General features: G+C 39.2%; 1 protein-coding gene across 1 annotated transcript in view; it reads right to left on the minus strand.

Annotated features, from left to right (window-relative positions):
- Positions 1 to 23,420, minus strand: part of SORCS3 (sortilin related VPS10 domain containing receptor 3) — a 795,336-nt gene that overhangs the window by 202,706 nt on the left and 569,210 nt on the right. The window contains exons 6-7 of the mRNA XM_007530390.3: positions 20,811 to 20,875; positions 4,041 to 4,159 (exon numbers count right to left, since the gene is read on the minus strand). Of these exons, the coding sequence (XP_007530452.2) occupies positions 4,041 to 4,159; positions 20,811 to 20,875 (184 nt within the window). The remainder of the gene's footprint in view (positions 1 to 4,040; positions 4,160 to 20,810; positions 20,876 to 23,420) is intronic.

Genomic DNA, 23,420 nt, shown 5'->3' on the forward strand with positions numbered 1-23,420 from the left:
CCTATTACTACTTCCAAATGCCTTTCCAGGGGCCATGTGGTGGTGCATATGATTTAGCACACATACTTCCAAATAAATGTCTTTCCATTCTTTCTCTTCTCTCTCTGGGTCCTGATGGAATTGGGTTTCTCAGCCCTCTAGTCATCTTCTCCTAACATTTTTTCTCCTCTGGAAGCAGGGATCAAAATTGTTGGGGTCCCTCCCTCTCCCTTCCCTTTATCCCTCCCTCCCTTCCTTCCTTTTCTTCTGCCTTTCCTCTTGATTGGACAGAGAGAAATTGAAAGAAGAGTAGGGAGAGAGAGAGAGAGAGAGAGAGAGAGAGAGAGAGCTGCTTTACCACTTGTGGAGCCTCCCCTTGCAGGAGACTGGGAGCTTAAACCCCCAGCAGTGTGATGTGTGTGCTCTACCGGGTGCACCACCACCCAGACTCCATAGGTGGAATTTAAAAAATGAATCTTTTATAAAAAGTCTTCAGAACCTTGTTGGATCTAGCACTCTGTGACTTCCTGAAATATGCCATTACCTCCATACTTGATTTCTAGGATTCCATTGCTGCCCCCTTCTCATCTCTCTGAATACTATACATTAAAAAAAGGCCTATAACTCAATCATGATTTTGTTTCTCTATCTCCATTAACTCTTTTGGTGATAACAAGGTCATGGTTTACAATTATCATAAACATGCTAACAGCCTTTCTATTCACATTGTCAGTCCTCACCTCCCACCTCTACCTGCCCACCACATACCTCCGTGGATAACACTGTCCTTGATGTTCCGTGCACTGACTTCAACCTCTCCCTGGTCATCACTGAAAACCACCCTCCTATTTCTCCCTCACTGTGCAACACAGCCTACAGGTGCTCCACATTCACCGACTCTGTTTTCTCCACTGCTCTGTCTTCATCTGTTATGTCTTGTAGATCGGTAAACAGATGGTAGGAAAGGACAAGCAGAAAGAGAACGGTGTTTATGTAACATTGTCTGGGCGCTTTGCAGATATAATTAGCAAACACAGTTTTCCCAGCAACTCAGGAAGTGAGTGCAATGATAATTTTTACAGATGAATCAAAAGAGATTAACCTCAAGGCCAGTTAAGAAAAGGAAGTCACCCTTGGGGTAAAATGCTGGCCATTGTGTCTCCAAACTATCTTTTATCCTTTATAGTATATATATATATATATATATATATATATATATATATATATATATATATATATATATATTTTTTTTTTTTTTTTTTTACCAGAGCACTGCTCAGCTCTGGCTTATGGCAGTGTGGGTAGTTGAACCTGGGACTAGACACCCTTAGGCATGAAAGTCTCTTTGCATAACCATTATGCTATACCCCCACCCCCCTTTACAGTATTTTAAATCTATGTATACTAGATGCTTACATTCTAGTTACACTTTTCCTGTCTTCAATTAGAATACAAATATCAAGAGACCAGGGATATGGTTAAACTAAAGGTCTTAATTGAGCCTAGCACTTAGAACAGAGGCTGTAAGATTTTGGAGGGCATTCTAAAAACCCTATTGAGCAATAAAAACAATTATCTCTTTCAAACAGAATAAAATTGAACCTAATTAACAAGGAAAAATAAGTACTGCTGGTTTCCAGTATAATTAAAAAATATAGTTGAAAACAGATTCAATATCTGGATACTTGCCTATGAATTTACTGAAACCTTTTTTGTAATACAAGGACAGATGAAACAAAAATATTTGCACTTAAATGTGTTTCCTTTTCTTTAGGCACTAAGATTATCACTGGGGCTCAGAGCCTGCATTACTCCACCATTTCTTTTCTGATAGAGACAGAAATAAATAAGAAGAAAAGGAAAATTGGGGAAAATACCTACTCTCCCACTCCAGAAGCTTCCCAGTACTTGTGCATGATAATGTGTGTTCTGGCCCACAAACACATTTCTAAGCCATGTTTCCCAGAAGCAATTATGCCATGCTCATCATTAACATAGGCATTAGCATTCAGGAAAGAACAGATTACTAGACTCATAAATTGTTCCCCTGCTTCTAACTTAAAAAATAAAATAGAGATAAATATGTATTTTTAAATATCCTTATTTGAGACCATAGTAAACATTAAAGGACTAAAAGGAAAAACTTGAGAAAGAATTAAGAGTACTATTAGTGAGGAGAGTGAACTAATTTGACAATACAGAGTTAATTCTAGGTAACTAGCATGAGTGACCTTGTAGAGAAGTAGTGCTGTCAATGTATCAAGTTCAAGGGGTATAATATGCCAATTTTATTTTACCTGGATAACATGTAAGTTGTGCTGTTGAGACAGGTCTTTGATGTATGATTCCAAATTATAAGATTGAGTTCACTGTTCATCAAACATGGAGACAGTACTCAAATCCCCAGATAGCCTAGGCAGAATATTGAATGCAAAGAGAAGCAGGCCACAGGGGAAGAAGCTGAATGTAGGGGACAAGAAGGGTAGAGTCTGTCTGGTGCTATCTAGTTCACACTGTGTGTTCAATAACTCTTGTGACTTTGAGTAAAGGAACGCTAGTCCCAATGAATTGCTTTCCCCTTTTCCTATCAGGCTTACTGCACAGGCTTAATGTCTGCATGACTCCATAATTCCTGGCAGCCACTTTATTTTTCGATAGGAAGAGAGAGAATCATTGTACCACTGCTCTATAACTCAAGAAGCTTATCCCCTGCAGGAGCTCTCAAGTGTAAGGGGTTGCCCAAGGCATGAACCTGAGTCCTTGTGCATGGAGACCTGTATGTTCTACCAGGTAATATTCTTACCTTCCTCATCTCTCCCACCCGCACACATTTTTTAAAGTAGAATACTGCTCAGTTCTGTCTTATGGTTGTGCCAGGGACTGAATGTGGGATCTTGAAGACTCAGATATGAAAGCCCTTTGCATAACCATTTAACACCTCTCTCTAGTTCATTACTGATATTTTTTGGAAAAAAAAAAAAACTGAGATTCTGACTTGTAATAAAATTAAGAACAGGAACATTTTCAGCCACAATTACCTCAGCCCCCACCTTTCAAGTTATTTTTAAGTGGCTGGTTACATTTCCAGTGCTAAGCCTGAAAAATCCACACAACTAATACTTGAAAAGGAGTAGCTGCCTCCATGCCAATTCCATATGTGTCATGCAGTACCTCTCATGCCAAGGATAAGGGTAAAACATGTATTTAAAAATACTGTTCCTAACTTCAGAGACTATAAAATTCAATTTGGAAATAAGATACATCTATAAATATTTAAGTAACAACCCCTAAGAGCTTACATGCAAGAAGAGCGACATTCTGAGGAAAGAACATAATGCTCAGCCTAGATGTTCACATAAGGACTTATAGGTGGGGCAGCACTGATCTGAACCAAAAGGCCAAGAGTGAGGCAGGAAAAGTCATTCAGCTCTTTAGGTCTGAGCAAACTCAAGGACATTCAAAATTCAAAATTCCTCATTTTTGCACCTTCTTCCAGTAAGACAGAACTTAAAAGATGGTTTCCATTGTCTGCCTAAAATTATTTTAAGTGCCACCCCTATTTTCCTTAAGAGCCAGTGTTCTTGAATTGAAAGGTGTTTGGAACTGAACATTTGAGGAGATGATAAGCACTGAAAGGGAAGGAAGATTGGGTAGGTTCTCATTTTATTAAAAAGATAAATTACTAGAGTTGTTTAATTTCTTGGGGAAATCCTTTTGGACATAAACAGAATGTAACTTGGATAAACAATTGAAAGTCAAACCTTTTGACTTCAGCCTAAGTCATAGTCATTTCTAGATCTTATTAGTATAATAAGACAGTGATCCAGATAAAATATGCAGTAGACTTCTAATAACTTCTGCTAGCAACATCAACCTAGAGCTCTATATCCCATCCAAAATACTGGATCTTCTCCAGAAGACCAGGTACCCAAAAAAGAAGGGGTGGTACCCCAGCTCTAAATCTTCACAACCATAGGAAATCCATCCTTGCTTTTGCAGTGAGCAGCTAGCTTTACCTGTTTGTCCTCTCTCTACCTGGGAACTCAACGTTCTGTACTCACCTGAATGAAGATATACTCATCCTGGACAACTAGGGAACTGATATCAATGGAGCGGACAAAAGGTCCAGTTCGTGTTGTCTCGGCACATTCCTGGATTCTGCAGGTGAGGTAGTGAGCATCTGAAACAGGAGAGCACAGTGACACTCAGTTAAGGGGGAAAATGGCAAACAAAGTTTCCTTCAACATATTAGTGCTAACTCATAGGGAATTACTGATGCACTTAAAAAAAAAGGAGATCTCTTTTTCTCATCCACAAAATTTGCAATGACTATAAAAAAAAAAAAAGGTAATAGGTAGCTCAGACAAGTGAGTGGGCTAAGAATCAACATTATAGCCTAGTAGTGAGAAGGTAAATTAGTATAGACTTTTGGAAGAAGAAATGTGAACTACTTGCCAGGTTTTTAAATGTGCATACCTTACAACAGAGACTGAATAATCCAAAGTATTTCCCAGAGACATATTCATTTGTTTGTGAAAATGTTTATTGTAGCATTATTCATCGAAATAAAACCAGGAAATAAGCTCGACATCCATAAATCAAGGGATATATAAATAACCAAAGGCATTGGGCAATAGCACAGCTGGTTAAGCACACATGGTGTGAAGCACAAGGACCGGCATAAGGATCCCAGTTCGAGCCCCCGGCTCCCCACCTGCAGTGGGGTCACTTCTCAAGCAGTGAAGCAGGCCTTCAGGTATCTATCTTTCTCTCCCCCTCTCTGTCTTCTTATCCTCTCTCAATTCCTCTCTGTCCTATCCAACAACAACAGCATCAATAATAATAATAACAATAACCACAACAATGAAAAAAAATAACCTAAGGCATACCCATATCACAGCACATGGTGCTTCACTTAAGTGAAATATATAGAATTCATTAACTTGGAAAAAAAGGATGGTAAAATTGTGGTAACTATGGTAGCAACTGGATGTGGGGGAAGGTAAGGGGAACAGGGTTGGTAGTGGGTGTGGTGTGAAACTATTCCTGCATAAACTTATAATCATGTAAAACATTAATAATCACTAACAAATAATGTTATGAAATATAGGAAGAAACAAAGAAGAAGGGAGGAAAGAATGAATGAAGGAACAAAGGAAAAAAGGAAAGAGAGAGAATGAAAGAGAGAAAGAAGCAGGTAAGGCAGATGGAACAGAACTTTGGTGGACAGTGGAGTGGCTTATAACATGTAACCCTATAATTTTGTAAAATGCCATTTAATCACTAATAAAATGAAAAACAGACTTAGATACATGTGTAATAACGTGCTGAATTTTCCAAGATGCACTGTTTTGAATTTTTTCACAAATTATTTAAAAATATGTATTGTACAATATCATTTACATCTGAGAAATCTTTATAAATGTATATGTTTGTGTCATACTTCATTGTAAAACATTTTAAAGAATAAACATAAGATGATTTGGAGGAGAAAGTAATTAACTTAAGGAGATAAAGTGGGGGCTTTAAATTTTAAGTTTTTGTTACTTTTTATAATACAAATGTATTTACTACATGTATAATATTTATAAAAGCTTACATATGTACTTGCGAAATCTTTTCAAGATCTCAGCAGCTGAACACCCTCCTGAAACAACACTCTCTGATATATGGCATTCAGTAGAGTGTAATAAGAAGTCCTTGACTTGGGATAACAGGTGGCTGACACAGCACGTGTTACCAAGTCTTTGACTCGAAAAGGCCAATAATCCCTTAAGTGTTTGCTCCTCTAGGAAAAATTACAAATGACTTTGTGTAAAGAACCCAGTATATAAATTTGCTTTAAAGGTGATTATTGTTCATTAACAGTAGTAGAAAAATAATGAATGGTCAAAATAAACAGGAAAGTTAATCTTAGGATTAAGAGCAGAGAAGCCTTGGTCAGCATCTAAAATTGAAGATATTATCAGCTTTCCAATGCCACTGTCTCACTGCATGTATGTATTTATCAGAGGCCATCATCAAGGGGATGCTAGGGAACAGAGTTAAAGTCAGAAGGCTGAAGTAAGCACAAAAAGAAAAGTGAAAAAAGAGAAAAAAGTTAATGAATATAAAAATGGTATTTCAAATTATCACTGACTGTTTAGCTTTAATTGACAAATTTAGAGAATAACTCAGCAAGTATGTCCTGAAAATTGGGTATTGCTTAGGTGCGAGTGATTGAACAGTGGATAACCAATAATTTTCCATTCTAACAGGACCTGGTGTCTAGGATGGGGTCTGCCCATGTTATTTGTCATTAGCCATTACACATAATGATGATCAATATGATGCTACAGTGAAGCATATTTTAATTAATTATGAGTTTTACACGTATGTCTTGAATGTCTGAGCAAAGTATGTTGACTATACAAAAGCTAAACATGTCAAAGATCAATTTTGTTCTCTCCTCTAATAATCTTATTATCTTCCCAGTAGTATAAGCCTCTGGATTTTTCTTTTTGCTGCATATCACACAAATCATCTGGTTCTAAGCCTTGACCAATCAGGCTCTGAAGTACTTCTAAAGTCTCTCTTCTTCTCCCCAGGATCCCCTGTCACTTGCTGTTTCAAATCTTCCTCATCTGCATTGCCTGCTGCAGACATTTCATAACTAGCAGTTAAAAACTTAGTGGCTCAGGAACTAGAGGGATTCAAGGCAAAGAGCCAGTATCATCTCTAAAACCAAACCTAAGAGGATTCCCCTGGGCTTCCCAAACCACATACAGTTCTTAGTGTCCTGGGAAAAACCAAACATCTTTCTATGGATCTGAAGTTCTTTAATAATTATCCTCATACAATCAAATGCCAAAGTGGACAGGCAGTTAATGAGTAGCCCTCAACGGAGCTTACCCATGGCTTCATTCATAGGGGAAACTGTCAACCTTGGCCTCTAAAGGAACACTGTTTCTAATGGTGTCAGTTTACCACTGGTGTAGCAGGAATAAACTCATAAATGTAATTGACAACTAATTTTTAACATAAAAGTATGGTGAAGTATTCCCATCAGGAACAGCACTGTAGACCTGCTTGTGGGCCTTTCCAGGACTTTGTCCTTAATGTGGAACAACAATGGTAGAGACTGCCCCACTCCCCGAAGGGAGACTGGGTCAACACACTCTGCCACTCAAGGAAAACTGGTCCTGTAATGAATATAGCCGAAAATGTTCTTAGCTATGACCATGGAATACGAGCTCAGATCTACTGGGATGTAGAGGTTACACAGGGTCCTGTGTTGATTATGGGCCCCAGATCAGATCAATGAGGTTTATAGTTAGTGGTATCTATATACTTTTCTCATATTTGGGGGCTACTCTCTTCTCTGACCCAGCTTTCTAGTCTCATTCCCAACAGTGACACCACCTCCCTAGACAGTATCTTCAGCCCACCTGAATGTTAGCTCTTGGGCTCAAGGAAGAATTAGTAAAGTCATGGGCCCTTCGAATATACCTTAAGTAGACTTCCTAACTTACCCAAAATGAAGAATCCAAATCTCATCTGCTCTGTTCTTACCTTTAGGTTCCTGATTATCAAACAATTTGCTCTGCTTTATATCTTACTGCTTCTCAGCCACCAAGCTGCAGATGCTACCATGACACCAATATAACTTCACTGGGCAGATGATGTCACCAATATACCCTGGAACCCCACCTCTCCAGATCCCTGCCCCACTAATGAAAGAAAGAAACAGGCTGGCAGTATGGATCAACCTGCCAACACCCATGTTCAGCAGAGAAGCAATTACAGAAGCCAGAACTTCCACCTCTGCACCCCATAATGATCCTGTGTCCCAGAGGGATAAAGGATAAAGAATAGGAAAGCTTCCAGTGGAAGGGATGGGATATGGAAATCTGGTGGTGGGAATTGTATGGAATTACACCTCTCTGAACCAGTGGACTCATCATTTGTAATTAAATCAATAAAAAAGGTATAGGGAAGGATAAATAATGCCTGACCAAAACATATTTATATAAATACATTTATATAAAAACAATATTTATACACCTTTCTCATATTTGGGAGCTACTCTCTTCCCTAATCCAACTTACTTGTCCTTTTTCCAGTCATAACATCCTGTCCCCCCAAAATAAATTGGATCCAACTGTATATCAGATGTCAGGCTCAGGAAAAAAAACTTGTATAGTATGGGTACTTTGGAATATAACTAAAAGAAGCTTACTAACTATCTACAAAATGAAGACCCTCAAATCTCCATCTTCAATATTCTAACATTTAGGTTCATGATTAGTCAGCAATTTGTTTTGTTTTATAAGTTAACTCTTCTTTCAGACAACAGGTTCCAGATGCTACAATGATGCCAACCAGAGTTCCCTGGGCTGATGACCCCACCAATGTGTCCTGGAGCCCACTTCCACAGAGCCGCACCTCACTATGAAAAGAGACAAGCTGGGAGTATGGATTGATCTGTCAATGCCCATGTTCAGTGACGAAGCCATTACAGAAGCCAGACCTTCCACCTTCTGCATCCCATAATGACCCTTGGTCTATACTCCCAGAGGGATAAAGAATAGGAAAGCTGTCAGGGGAGGGGATGGGAGTTCTGGTGGTGGTACGTGTGGAGTTGTACCCCTCTTATCCTATGGGTTTTGTCAGTATTTCCATTTTATAAATAAAAATTGAAAAAAAAAAAACCTACATCCTATGAGTCCTGGAATCACTCAAGCTCCAGCTTTACTCTGCAGTGTGTCTCTGTCCAGAGAAGACATCTTCCTGTCCCCGTCCCTGACCACTGAGGAAGACAACCATGTTTCCTTTTTTTGAATACAGTCTGCCCGACCCCCTTTGTCTCTGTTTACAGAGAATGCCTAAACTAGCTTGGTTTTGTACCTCTTGTTGAAATCGAAGGGAGACTTGAAGCCCAGGCTGTGCATAGGAGCACATGGTCTTCCCAGGAGAAACACGTGAGGACCCACTCAGTCTTTGTAATTTGTTCCTTAGAATAAAGTATGGAAAATACACAAAAAGAAACCCCTAGTATTGACATGACAGCTTGCCTGATTCTTGCCAGCAAGTGTGTCCAAAAGCTCCTTACAATGATAATGAAAGGTGCATACAGGGTTTCTGCTTATTCTCTCCCTTGCCTCTCACCTGCCTGTCCTGCTTACTATTTCTTTCTCCCATTTGGACATTTTGAAGAATGAACAGACACCATTCAAGACCACTGCAAACAAAATCACAATCCATCTAAACCTTGGCTCTACTGCTTGGCTCTCCCCTGCCTTCCATGGACCAGCATGAACAAAGGTCCGACTGAGTTGGAAAAGCAACACCAAAATGATTTTTTCCCACTCCAGGGTTATCACTGGGGCTCAGTGCTGGCACTACAAATCTACTGCTCCTGGTGGCCACCATCCCCCCCCCCTTTTTATTGGATAGGAGAGAGAAAATTTGAGAGAGGAAGGGGAGATTAGAGTAAGAAAATAAACAGCTACAAACTTCACTGCTTGTGAAACATCCTCCCTGGGCTCAAACCCATATCATTGTGTAAGTCCTTGTGCTTTGTACTATGTGGATTTAACAGGGTGTGTGCCATTGTCTAACCCCCAAAAATGAGCTTTTGAAAACCACGTAAAATTCAGGGGCCTTTTTCTCTTCAGCTGGACTCCATATATTAGAAGTCTTAATAGTTTTATTTTTAAAACCTGGAGACAATATTAAGTGCTATGGTACCTATTTCCCAAAGCAGAAGGCACAGAGGGAAGGAAAACTATCAGACAGGCCTGGGTCATGTGGAAGTGTCAGAGGGTAGAGGAGGTAGCTGGGTGTCAAAGGTGATCAGAGGGTATCACTTGACATCGTTTTTTTTTCTTTCACTAGAGTTATTTCTAGGTTTAGCACCTGCATGTCTCTACCATTTTGGTCAGTCATTTTTTGTTTTTTCTTTCCTCTAGCTAAAGGGAGAGAGAGAGAGAGAGAGAGAGAGAGAGAGAGAGAGAGAGAGAGAGAAGAAGAAGAAGAAGAAGAAGAAGAAGAAGAAGAAGAAGAAGAAGGAGAAGGAGAAGGAGAAGGAGAAGGAGAAGGAGAAGGAGAAGGAGGAGGAGGAGGAGGAGGGGGAGGGGGGAGGAGGAGGAGGAGGAGAAAGAGAAGAAGAAGGGGGAGGGGAGGGGAGGGGAGGGGAAGAAGGAGGAAAAGGAGAAGGAGAAGAATGCTTCAGCACTCAGTCCTCCGTGCAGGTGCTTCCACATGTTGATGCACAGCTCAAACTCAAGGTCTTGCACATGGTAACCTGTGCACTTTTCCTGGTGGTCTGGGCTCTTACATTATTATCAACTCTCAAATTTGGACTTTTGTCTATCTCCCAATGAGGCAGCTACAGTCATAGAGATTCTATGATGATACTGAAAGGGGACATTTACCACATATCTAGAAATTCCAAAGGCTTTCAACAACTGTGACCTTTAGTTTTCAATAACACCAGATGTCCTATACAATGGAAGAGTTCCAGAACTCTTGTGCACACTGTGGTATTTGAGGGCACAGTCTCTGAAGCTAGCACTGATAAATTCAAAATGGACTTGCCATTTGCTGATTGTCTTTGGCTAAAGAATAGATAACATTTCCATACCAGTGGTGGCCTCACAATTGAGTAAGATTATATATGAAAAATACCCAATACATTAGTGAAATACATTTTTAATATTTTATCTTTATTTATTGGACAGAGACAGTCAGAAATTGAGAGGGAAGAGGGTGATAGAGAAGGATTGTCAAAGAGTCACCTGCAGCCCTGCTTCACCACTTTTGAATCTTTCCCCTTGCAGGATGTGACTAGAGGCTTGAACCTGGGTTCTTGAGCATTGTAACATGTGCAATTAACCAGGATTCATGGACTTATGGGCCTAGCTTATTCTTACCCTTGCCAATAACTCCTTATTTAGTCATGCCTAAAATATACGTCTCATACTACTGTACCACCCTAATAAAGCCTTGGTTGTTTAAGTCCGCTCCCAGCCACGACAGGCTAGCCCTTTTATTTTAATTACAACACTCCTTCTTCCCTCTCAGTTTCTCTCTGTCTCTGTAAACTTATCACGAAAAAAATAAAACCACAGTGTTGACCTCGTGTAGTGGCTCTGCACAAGTGCCTTCAACCTGGAGGCAGCTGAGATTCAAGTTCAAACCCCAGTCTCACCAGAAACCAGAGGTACACCTCACTGGCAAGAAAAAAAAAAAGAAAAAGAAAAGAAAGAAAGACAGACAGACAGACTTTTAGGGGGTTAGGCGGTAGTGCACTGGGTTAAGCACACATAACAGAAAGCACAAGGACCACACAAGGATCCCAATTCATGCCCCATCTCCCTACCAGCAAGGGGGTTGCTTTACAAGCAGTGAAGCAGTCTGAAGGTGTCAATCCTTCTCTCCCTAATTGTATCTTCCCCTCCTCTCAATTTATGTCTTCCCTATCTTATAACCAAAAAATGGGGAAAAATGGCCTCCAGAAGCAATGGATTTGTAGTGATGACACTGAGCCCTAGCAATGACCCTGGTGGAAAAAAAAAAAAAGGCTTCCAGAAGTCTTGGATTGATTTGGATTGATTATGCTGGCATTAAGCCCCTGCAATAACCCTAGTGGCAATTAAAAAAAAAAGAATGAAAGAAAGAACAGTTGAAGAAAGCTTATAAAAAGGGAGCTATCTGAGTTACACATCAAGATTTACATAGAATTTTGTTCTCTTCCACATTTATAGATGGTAAACATGTTATTAGTAAATTCTTTACATATTCACTTATTAATCTAATTCATGCATATTTAATTTATGCAGTGTTAAATAAACCTGAGCACTAAAATGATTTTTCCACCGCAACAAACATATATTTTGAAATGATAACTGCTTAATTTATTGAATGTAAAGTAAGCTTTGCACATTTATACCTAAAAAAGTAAAAGGGGGCTGGACAATGGCACAGCGGGTTAAGTTCACATGGCACGAAGTGCAAGGACCAGCATAAGGATTCCATTTCGAACCCCAGGCTCCCCACTTGCAGGGGGGTTGCTTCACAGGCGGTGAAGCAGGTCTGCAGGTATCTATCTTTCTTTCCCCTTTTCTGTCTTTCCCTCTTGTCTTGATTTCTCTCTGTTGTATCCAACAACAACAACAGAAATAATAACACCACTGATAAATAAGGTCAACAAAAGGAAAAAAAAAAGCCACCAGGAGCAGTGTATTCATAGTGCAGGTACTGAGTCCCAGCGATAATCCTGGAGGCAAAAAAAAAAAATGTATCTTAGCTATGATAATCAAGGAGGACTTGAAGGAGAAGGCAGTGCTTTGGCTTAGAATGAATGGAACATTGTGCTGTATGAGAAGGAAATTCCTGTAAAAGGGAAAGAAAACTATACATTTTGGTAGCCAAAGCTAATGGAAAGCATTATAAAATTACATGTTAACGAACATGCTCTGATTAATCCTTATTCTTGACTTCTATTTTCTAGTCTTTCCTCTGAAACATCTTTAAATAAAAAAACCAGAAAGGATTGGATGAAGATCTCATCTGAGTATCCCTGTGGGGAAATCAAGAATGATTTCCCAAATGGTTAAGAGTCAAATCACCCTCATGATTAATGTATTTCTAAATGTCAAATATCTATCTCATGTATTTCTAAGAGCTGGTGCAGCACTGTTCCACTTACAAAAACTAAAAGCCAGGGGCTTTATTCTCTGTAGTGTGTACAAAGGGGTCAGCTCAATAACTGGAGAAATATATGGCCTTCCTTCAACTAGCTCTACTGCTAGAAACCCCTTTAAGAAAAGAGGTAAGATCTCTCTTGTGTGAACCTTCTCATCTTATAGGGTCTCTCATATGGTAAGGAGAAGGTTTCACACTAACTGATCCCTTATATACTGGGTCAGAGTGTACACAGAAGCCGCAGGAGTTAGAAACTCTCCGAAGTTCAGAGAAGCAGATGAAATTCTCACAAGAATCCCAGGAAAATGACAAAGATAGGGTGCATACAAGTGGCTGTGCTGTGGGAGTCCATGCTTGATAAAGATATTCAAGGAAACAGGAAATGTGGACAGAAAAGAAGAGACAGTCTAGCATCCTTGATCTTCTTTACTTTTTAAAAGGATTAAAATTTTGACAGGAATTTTGTAGGGAAGCCACCTCTAACTTCTTCCTGTCTGGCAAGGCAAGCTTTTAATGTGTTGGCATGTCAGGTTTTCACCATAAAATCCATCGTTTTTTTTCACTCTGATGTTTCTTGCTGTTCAAGAAGGGTCACCTCCCTGGGATAAAATCTTAGTAATTTTTGCTAATCCTTGATTTTATAAAGTCTCAGTAAGTGTTAATTCAACTGAACAGAACAGAATTACATTAAAAGTTTACATGTTTTTGCTACATTGAATTATATTGTGGTTGTTTTGTCTTTGTGATTGTTAAATATTCAACCATAGATGCTATGCCTCTTACCACCTCAAGAGAAAAAAAAAATTGCTATGATCCACTCAATTTCTATCCCTTTGGGTAATATACATACTGTCAAAAATTGGAAAAGTGAATTAAAATTGTGAGGGTAAAGCAAATTCAACTCTTCTGGTCTTCTCTTAGAGAAATATCCAGGAGCTATTTATTTTAAATAACAACATTAACTCTCAAATACAAGTAAGTAAGAGAGTAGATTCCAGGAAACTTTGAGAATTTACTTAGCTTCCAGAAGCCCCCTTTCGTTGATAGCAAGACCAGCCTGTTTTAGGCACAGTGAGAAGCAAAAGCAAAAGTTATTGGCAAGGCTTTAAAGGTTTCATACAGGATACCAGTGTCACCTGACACCAACAGCATGGGGGGAAATTCAAAAGATTAGCATACTTTTGGAAATCAAGGTGACTTTGAATAAAAGGAATGCTGACACTAAATTCAGGATTTTTTCTACTTTTCAGAAAAATCCATCTCGATAATGATGATGAATACTTTATAAGTGATAGTTTTGACAAAGCAAGTGTTTTTTTATTGTTGTTTGTTTAGTCATTATCAGTGCTTCTTGCTCAAGGCCCACTTTTCCAGGGAGACAGAGATAGAGGGAAAGACACCTCAGTACCAAAACTTTCTCCAATGTAATGGGAGTCAGGTTTGGACCTGTACAGGACACATGGCAAAGTAAGCATATGCCCAGGCTATTTTTTTTTTTTTACTTTATTTATGTATTGTTTCAATAAAGGAATAGAGAGCAGACAGAAAGAGAAAGACTCTTTGTGTCCTAACAGATGATTAATCCTTGAGAATGTTCCACTTGAAAAGAACTGTATATTCTTCTTGTGGGGGGCAGGGGCAGGTTGTGAATGTATCTGTTAAGTTCACCTTGTCTGTCCTTGCTGATTCTTTGTCCTGATGATCTTTCTCTTGGTGTATTGAGGTCTCCAACTAATACTGTGCTACTGTCAATATCTGACTTACGGTCACTAAGTTCTTTTTGTTATATATATATATATATATATATATATATATATATATATATACACACACACACATATATTGACGATGGTTATATCTTCTTGTTGGATTGATCCTTTGACAAATATGTAATGTCCATGTCTGTCACTCTTCACCTCCTTTGCCTAATTGATCTGAACAAAGTCTAATTGATCTGAACAAAGCACTTAAACTTCCTCCAATGGATGCAGTAAGGGTGGGATTCAAACTGAATTTGTTCACATTATAAAGCAGCAAACTATCCAAAGGAGCTACTTCATCAGTCTCCTTTCTTTCCTTCCTTCCTTCTTTCTTCCTTCCTTCCTTCCTTCCTTCCTTCCTTCCTTCCTTCCTTCCTTCCTTCCTTCCTTTCTTTCTTTCTTTCTTTCTTTCTTTCTTTCTTTCTTTCTTTCTTTCTTTCTTTCTTTCCAGGCTCTGGCTTTATGGTGGGAGAAAGGACTGGATCTGGAATTTCAAGCCTGGGGCATGAAAATCTTTTTGTATGACTTCTTTGCTATCTTCCCCACCCTCCCAGGTAATCTCACTTCTTTCTAGGTGACATTCTGAAATGCTCATAATGCTTCACCTGATGTTGCAAGAACTTTATTAATTAACTGATTCAATTCCTGGAGCAATCTATCAAGAAGGTACAATTAACACGCCCATGCCATAGATGAGGAGATGGAAGCACAGAATAATAAAGCTATTTTCCTGTGTCCCACAGTTTCAGAAGGGATGGGATGGGATGGGATGGGATGGGATGAGATGGGATGGGATGGGATGGGATGGGATGGGATGGGATGGGATGGGATGGGATGGGATGAGTTCAGATACTGGGATGAGTTCAGTTCACCTGAACACTGGCTATGGATTTTGTCCATGGAATAAAAGTCAGTTTTGAAATTAGACCAGAATCAAATTCTGGTTTGATCCATCATTGCTGTCTGAATAGAGAAACCTGGGACAAGTTGTTTCAGGATTTGTGCTTTGGGGAAAGAGATACAATCTGAAAACATCCTATCTATTTCACCATTTTTTAAATGCTAGGACTCTTGCTGAAAGCAATTCTATATTCTCAATCTATAAAATGGATTTTAGTGCACCTGCTTTATTTAAACAGATAGAAGGGGGACTGCCTTGACTTAGCTTTCACTCAACCTCTGCTTGGGCTGTATTCTTTGAACTCTGCAACATTTCCAAGTTATAGTTCAGAGCCATTGAACTCATTGATAATCTGTAGTTCAGGAAAAGCCAATATTCTGTGTCTAGAAATCTACAGATTAAGTTGTAGGAATACTGCTAATTCACTAACACTGTGCTTACCCCATTGAATTACTTTTAACTACTTGAAATGTTCTGTTAAGCGATATTGGACTTCATATTGGCTTAATAAGAAGTAGGCTGATTATGGGATGAGTGCTGATGATGGTCCCAGGAAAAGAAGTGGTAATGTATGTAATGTAGATTGATTGATTCTAGAAATTTCAAGAATATTGAGATCTTTAAGAACTTATTATTATTATTATTATTATTATTTACCAGAGCACTGCTCAGCTCTGGCTTATGGTGTGGGGAATTGAACCTGGGACTTGAGAACCTCAGACATGAAAGTATCTTTGCATAACCATTATGCTATACCCCACCATTTAAAAGCTTTTTTGCCCATGTCCAGGTTCACATAAAATAGTATCTACATAGGATACTCATAAGGTTTATGGCTTGAAATTTTTCAACCAAGAGGAGTTTATTACTTCATAAAGCATTTTGTTAAGTTTTTTTTAGGCACATGTTTATTTATTCATTTATTTATAAAAAGGAAACACTGACATAAAACATACAATAAGAAGGGTTCAACTCCACACAATTCCCACCACCAGAACTCCCTATCCAATCCCCTTCCCTGATAGCTTTCCTATTCTTTATCCCTCTGGGAGTATAAACCCAGAGTCATTATGAGGTGCAGAAGGTGGAAGGTCTGGCTTCTGTAATTGCTTCCCCAATGAACATGGGCACTGACAGATCAATCCATATTCCCAGCCTGTCTCTCTCTTTCCATAGTGGGGTGGGGCTCTGGGGAAGCGGGGCTCCCGGATACATTGGTGGTTGTCTGTCCATGGAAGTTCGGTTGGCTTCATCTTAGCATCTGGAACCCAGTGGCTGAAAAACGAGTTAACATTAAAGCCAAACAAATTGTTGACTAATCATGAACCTAAAGGCTGGAATAACTCAGATGATGGGGGGGTCTCCATTTTGTAGATAGGTAATAAGCCTATTTTAATTATATTATAAAGGGCCCATAACTATACTAGGTGTTTTTTTTTTCTTGTTTGTTTTTTATTTTCTTCTTCTGAGCTTGACATTTGATATGCAGGTGTATCCAATTTATTGTCTGGGAAGATTATGTCATGACTGGAAAAAGAACCCAGAAGCTGGATCAGGGAAGAGAGTAGCTCTCAAATATGGGAAAGGTGTATAAATACTGTTGACTGTAAACCCCATCGATTTGATCTGATCTTGGGCCCATATTCAGCTTAGGAGCCTATGTGACCTCTGCATCCCTGTAGATCTAAGCTCACATTCTGTGGTCATGAGTACAGACACATGTTCTTAATTGCTGTTCTTTTTTTCACTGAAATGAAATTTGCAACAGTATAAATTTTACTTTATATTAAAGCTTTTAGTTGTTGATTAAAATAATCAAGGTCCTCTATGCTACAGCAGCAAATCCTAACAATGGGGTCTTCAAAGCTAACCCAATTGCCAAATGATTTGGTTATAACAATAACTATTGCTTTCTTAAACCATAAGACAGCAGGAACCTTTCCCCTTTTCTCTATAAATTTATAGGCCCATATTTCTCCCAGTCCTGAAACCTCTATGGCAAGGCTCACTTTCCTGCATGCTTCTCCCAATTCATATAAACTGATACTGCACCTGCTAATCAATGCAGCCAGTCCCACCTAAGCATGTTTCACTTCAGACTGCATCCAGAGATGCCAGGCACGGAATGTGAACCGACCAGCTTCTTATTGTGGTGAGACCTTTTCCTAGCTCATAGGGCTCCTTAAATTCATTTCGGGTGGAACACTTCTTAACAAACCTCAAAACCTAGATACAGACTAGGGTCCATGTGATGGGGCACAAGTACATATATTCAGAAGTTGGGGGAAAACATATACCTTAAAATAAAAGTGCACAGTAGTTTTCAGTGAGTCAGTAAATGTAACAAGCAAGCAGAAAAACCTAAGAAGATACCATAAGTTACCTAATGAAATAGTTTCTACTTAGACATAGACACTCTCCTCATCTACCTTCTAGTGCATGTCCGTCCCTCAACCACTCCAAAGCTAACCTTATCAAACAAAATAAGGACTATCAAGGCTGAGTAAGGGCAAGAGACTGGATACTTTAATGAGGACTCTTTAGTCACTACCAGGTCACCCCATCACTGGGACCGTAGTCAGGGAGTCCTGGGATTCCCACACAGACATGATGTGCCTAGACCTCTAACAGATCTCTCTTGCCACTGTCACTGGTCATCTCCATGAGCAACAACGTAACAAACACTTTTATGGGCCCCTATCAGACCTGGCCATCAATGTAGTTCAACAATGGTAGGGAATGTTTCATTCTGCGAAGGGAGGTTGAATAGCATACTCTGCCTATCACCAAGGGATGCTGCGTCATGAAATTGGCGCAGCCTGGAATGTTCCTAGACATAACCATGGAATGTGAGCTCAGACTTACAGGGATGCAGAGGTTACATAGGCTCCTGTGCTGACTACAGCCCCAGATCAAATTGATGGGGTTTATAGTTAATGGCATTTATATACTTTTCCCATATTTGGGAGCTATTCTCTTCCCTGATTCAGCTTTCTGGTCCCTGACACCATCCCCCCAGACAATAGATTAGATCACCTGCATATTAGATGTCAGGTGCAGGTAAAAACTAGTTGGGTCAAGGGCCCCTTGGTATATACCTAAAATAGACCTACTAGCTTTTTCCAAAATCGAGACTCAAATCTCCATCTGCAATATTATTGCCTTTAGGTTCATGATTAGTCAACAGTTTGCTCTGCTTTCTTAGCTCTTTTTCAGCTGCCAGGTTGCAGATGCTAACATAATGCCAACCTGACTTTCCTGGGCAGATGACCCCACCATGTGTCCTGGAGCCCCACCTCCCCAGATCCCTGTCCCACTAGGGAAAGAGAGAGACAGGCTGGGTGTATGACCTGGGTGTATGACCTGGGTGATTGACCTGAAAATGCCCATGTTCAGAGGGGAAGCAATTACAGAAGGCAGACCTTCCCACTTTCTGTACTCCATAACGTCCCTGGGTTTATACTCCCAGAGGATTAAAGAACAGGAAAGATATCAGGGTATGGGATGGGTGGGATATGGTCATCTTCCACAGGTAGTTGTTTTGCTATGTTCCTTTAAGTCCTGACATTTCTGTCTTCCCTTAGTTTTTTTTTTTTTCTCAGTAGTGAAAGAATATAAATTGGAATCCAGGCTTTACTACCTTTTAGATAAGTGAATTTGAGTATGTAACCTTACATCAAATAGATTTTATTTAAAAAACTGAGATTATTAAATTAATTCAAAGATAAAATGAGAACAAAAATGAAAGAGTAAAAATATAAAGAAAGATAAAAAATACAGCAAAGTATTAAACCTATAGTAACAAAGGGTGGTTGCCATTTAACTCTTCATTAAAAACAGATGTAACACATTTAAGAATAAACATAAGCCAGGGATATATATTTTGGCTAAACTGTATGTTTCTGGCATATATCTAGGTCTGACCTCAAGAACGATTTAACATGAACATTTTTTTTTTTTTTTTACTTAGTGTTTTCTCAGTGATAACCCAGCATTGGCGGCTAGGTCAAAACAGAAACTTCTTGAACTTTTATGACTTTCTCTTTTTTTGAATTTAATTTCTTTTTTTTTACTTGTACTTTTTTTTACACAGAGAGAAGTTTAGAGGGAAGCAGAGGAATAGAGAAAGAGAGACACTTGCAGTACCGATTACCCATTCTTGAAGCCCTTATTTTTGCACATGGTAACATGTGCTCTCTGCTGGGTGTGCAACCACCCAGCCTTAAAATATTTGAATTTATTTTTTTCTTTTTAATTTATTTTTTAATCTTTATTTGTTGGATAGAGAAGGTCAGAAATTGAGAGGGAAGGGGGTAACAGAGTGACAGTGACAGAGAGACACCTGCAGCACTGTTTCACCGCTTGTGAAGCTTTCCCCCTGCAGGTGGGGACCAGGGGCTCGAACCTGGGTCCTTGTGCACTGTAAAATGTGCGCTCAACCAGGTGCGCCACCACCTGGCCCCTAAAATGTTTGAATTTATATGTCATGTTGACCCTCAATTTGCTCAATCTGAGATGGACAGGAGGGGAAGAGTATTTTCAGATAACACAGTAGGTCAGAATACAGTCAGGTTAGAAGGGTTTCTTTCCCTTCATGTATGGCTCGTGGCAGGCATAATCCCTGACCCAACTCACAGTTATCTACTTACTCTGCCACATGCCTAACTCTCCCTCCCTATATTTTATTATATATAAAATAATATTCCATATATTATTTTCCTCTATTTTAAGATGAGATACATTAATTTTATTTCATATATTTCCATTTATATCACATTTTTGGATCTCTTATAAACTTGTTTGAGTTGATTTTGTTTTTCTTGGATAGGTTAGGGTAAAATGTTTACATTGGTGCAAATGATACATTTTGTGCCAACTTATGTATAAGATATAAGTACAAAAAGTACATGTTGAAAATTTTGAGGTTAGAGTTATTATTCGATCATGTTCCAGGGATAATACAGGCTTTGTTCACCACTGTATCTTAGTACCTAGAAAAGAGCTTGGTATATAGCAGGTCATTCCAAAATAGTTGTGGAAATGATGAATAAAGAACTTCACAAGCAATTAAACAATTCCCTAGTTATCTTATTGGGAAGCTTGGGTCTATAAAGGGTTCATATTTTTTTTAAGCTGGCAGCCCCTGTGATTCACCATGTAAATGTGTAAATATAAAATACCACAATGAGCCAGAGACAGTCCTATTTGAACTACACTGAAGATACCAGGAAATTACTAAAGGAAGCCTCAAAATTCATCACAGTAACTCACATCCCCTGAAAATTCATTCCTGAGGGTTTATTTCAATAAAATGATTGCCCTGGGACCACAGACCTCTCCACTACTCTGGAAATAAGCATAGAAAGAGCAGTAATAGAGTTCAGGGCTTTTCATCATACCAAGCCATTAAAATGAAAATTTGGGGAGAAGAGAGAACTGCAGGCAGATCTCTCAGACCCTGGCCTGGTGGCCATAGCACTCACATCCATCCGTGGTCCGCACCTCCATGTGCACCAGATCCGCCTCCTTATCCAGTCCTGCAACTGACCTGGAAAAGAAAAAGAGAAGTGGAGTGACTACAAAAATGGCAAAGAGCAGGGAGGCACTGAGGACTACTACTTGGCAAGGCACTTGCTCAGCAGGACCTGTCAGGCACTGTGAGCACCTGCACAATATGGCCATTCACTCTCCTGGTAATATGGCTGCCCTAGAAACCATCACCTGTAATGAAAACAATCCAGCAGAAATGTCAGGGAATCAGTGACTCTCAAAAACAAGAGTCCACAATAATGCTGATCTAGACCTCTGTCTTTTCTCCTACTCCATGAAATCACACCTTGAAGAGGTTTTCTCCAATGAGTAGGGATGTCTTGCATGATATCAGGATCAGTTATGCTTGATTTTATTTTTTCTCACTTCATTTGATGCTATCAGTAGATACTTAAGGTAAAAAGAGAAAACACTGGTAGTTATATATGACTGAAGCAGTAACCAAGGAGCAGAGCAATGGGTTCTTGTTTAAGGTCCCAGGAATGAAGCTAGAACTAAGAGACTTACTGTGGCAGGAGGTGGTGCAGTGGATGTAACACTGGACTCTCAAGCATGAGGTCCTGAGTTTAATCCCCAGCAGCACCTGTACCAGAGTGATATCTGGTACTCCCTTTCTCACTCCTACTTTCTCATAAATAAATAAATAGAGACTTACTGTGGCAGGAGGTGGTGCAGTGGATGTAACACTGGACTCTCAAGCATGAGGTCCTGAGTTTAATCCCCAGCAGCACCTGTACCAGAGTGATATCTGGTACTCCCTTTCTCACTCCTACTTTCTCATAAATAAATAAATAGAGACTTACTGTGGCAGGAGGTGGTGCAGTGGATGTAACACTGGACTCTCAAGCATGAGGTCCTGAGTTTAATCCCCAGCAGCACCTGTACCAGAGTGATATCTGGTACTCCCTTTCTCACTCCTACTTTCTCATAAATAAATAAATAGAGACAGAGAGAGAGAGAGAGAGAGAGAGAGAGAGAGAGAGAGAGAGACTTACTGACTTCTCAAGAGCTGATTCTATCCTCCCAAGGTCTTCTCTCTTTTATTAATGTCCTTCAAATGCAACCATCCCCTCCTCTTTCTTCTCCTAGCTATCTTTCATATTTCTTTTGTTCAAAACATACTTGCTCTCACCCCTTCAGCAACCCTCCATCCTTCATGTTACTGAAGAGCCCTTGTTCTATTTCCATATTATCTGTACTCTGCAGGTTCTCAAACTTGGATATTCCTGAGAGCCACTGAAAAACTATAAAATATTTCATGCATGGTCCATTTCAAGACCAAAAAGTCAAAACCTTTGGGGATAGTATCAAGACATCAGCATATAAGTATTCATTTAAGCTTCCAAGTGGTTTCTGTGTTCAACCAAATCACAAATCCTGGGAACCAATTACAATAAGGTGCTTCTCCTCTCCCTTATAGACATTATTACACTTGATTGCCACTGCCTTTATTTTATTTTGCCCATGTGATGCACTTCTTGATTTCAAAGTTTTCTCCCCCAGACATTTTATCAAAATCCCGTAACAGTACTTGACACATGATGGATCATCAAAAAAATTTTGTTGAGTAGATAGTTACAACACTATTCTTCAGTCGGTCATACTCCTTTAGGCTTTGCGTATTTTTTTTTTTTCAATTGCCAACCTTCCTATGACCAAAGACATTTCCTTTTGCTGCCTGTGTCCCAGATAACACTTATCAAGTAGATTGTTTAACTGTTTCTGAAAGGAAGAAAAAAATTACACAGGCCTAAATAATGGGTGAGTTGGTTTTCTCCTGGGAATATTTAATCTTATAGCAACCAGCAAGTACAGTGTCAGCACATAAGAATCACTTGAAACTCTGAGAGAAACGATAGTGCTTATGCTCGAAAATAGAGTTGGTATGAGTTTGAAGCAAGGATACTACAAGCAAGAAGAAACAAGAAAATAAAGCTAAGCCTCCAGGGATGACACTGAAATAGGCTCCTAAACCCATGCACTCACAGATGTTGCTGATGGAGGTGCAGATGTTAATGACGAAAGTGCTAAAATGAGGTCACACAGCTTTCACACTTATTTTTTTATTTTTTATTTTTTGTAACAGAACCCTCTGGTCAAACACAGTCTCCAAGGCCTAACTTATAAAATAGATCAAAAAGGAACTAATCAAGAATCCATTCCTGACTCACCAAGATATAATAGTGCCTGGAGTAAGATAATGGCCACCTTTGAAACACCTAGTTCTTACCTGACCTTTCAACTAATAGATCAGAAAACCAAGTCTCATACAACTGTCCAAAGATGCACAGTTATACTGTATCCTGGGAGCCTAATGTCCAATGTGCAACTTTAACACTGACTCCTCTTAACATATTTTGACTATTTTAAGGCAGTGGCAGAGCTAAACCTGTATTTTTGTTTTCCTTGAGGATATAAATTTCTGATCAAAACCTTCTCCAGAAATAAAAATAGATAAATAAATAAGCAAGCTTGATAAGAGGGTATGTGTGAAGGATGTACAGAGGGTACAATATTCTTAAGTTCAAAATAAAAATAACTTA

This window comes from Erinaceus europaeus, chromosome 14 (assembly GCF_950295315.1).
Source record: "Erinaceus europaeus chromosome 14, mEriEur2.1, whole genome shotgun sequence".
NCBI classification, from domain to species: Eukaryota; Metazoa; Chordata; class Mammalia; order Eulipotyphla; family Erinaceidae; genus Erinaceus; species Erinaceus europaeus.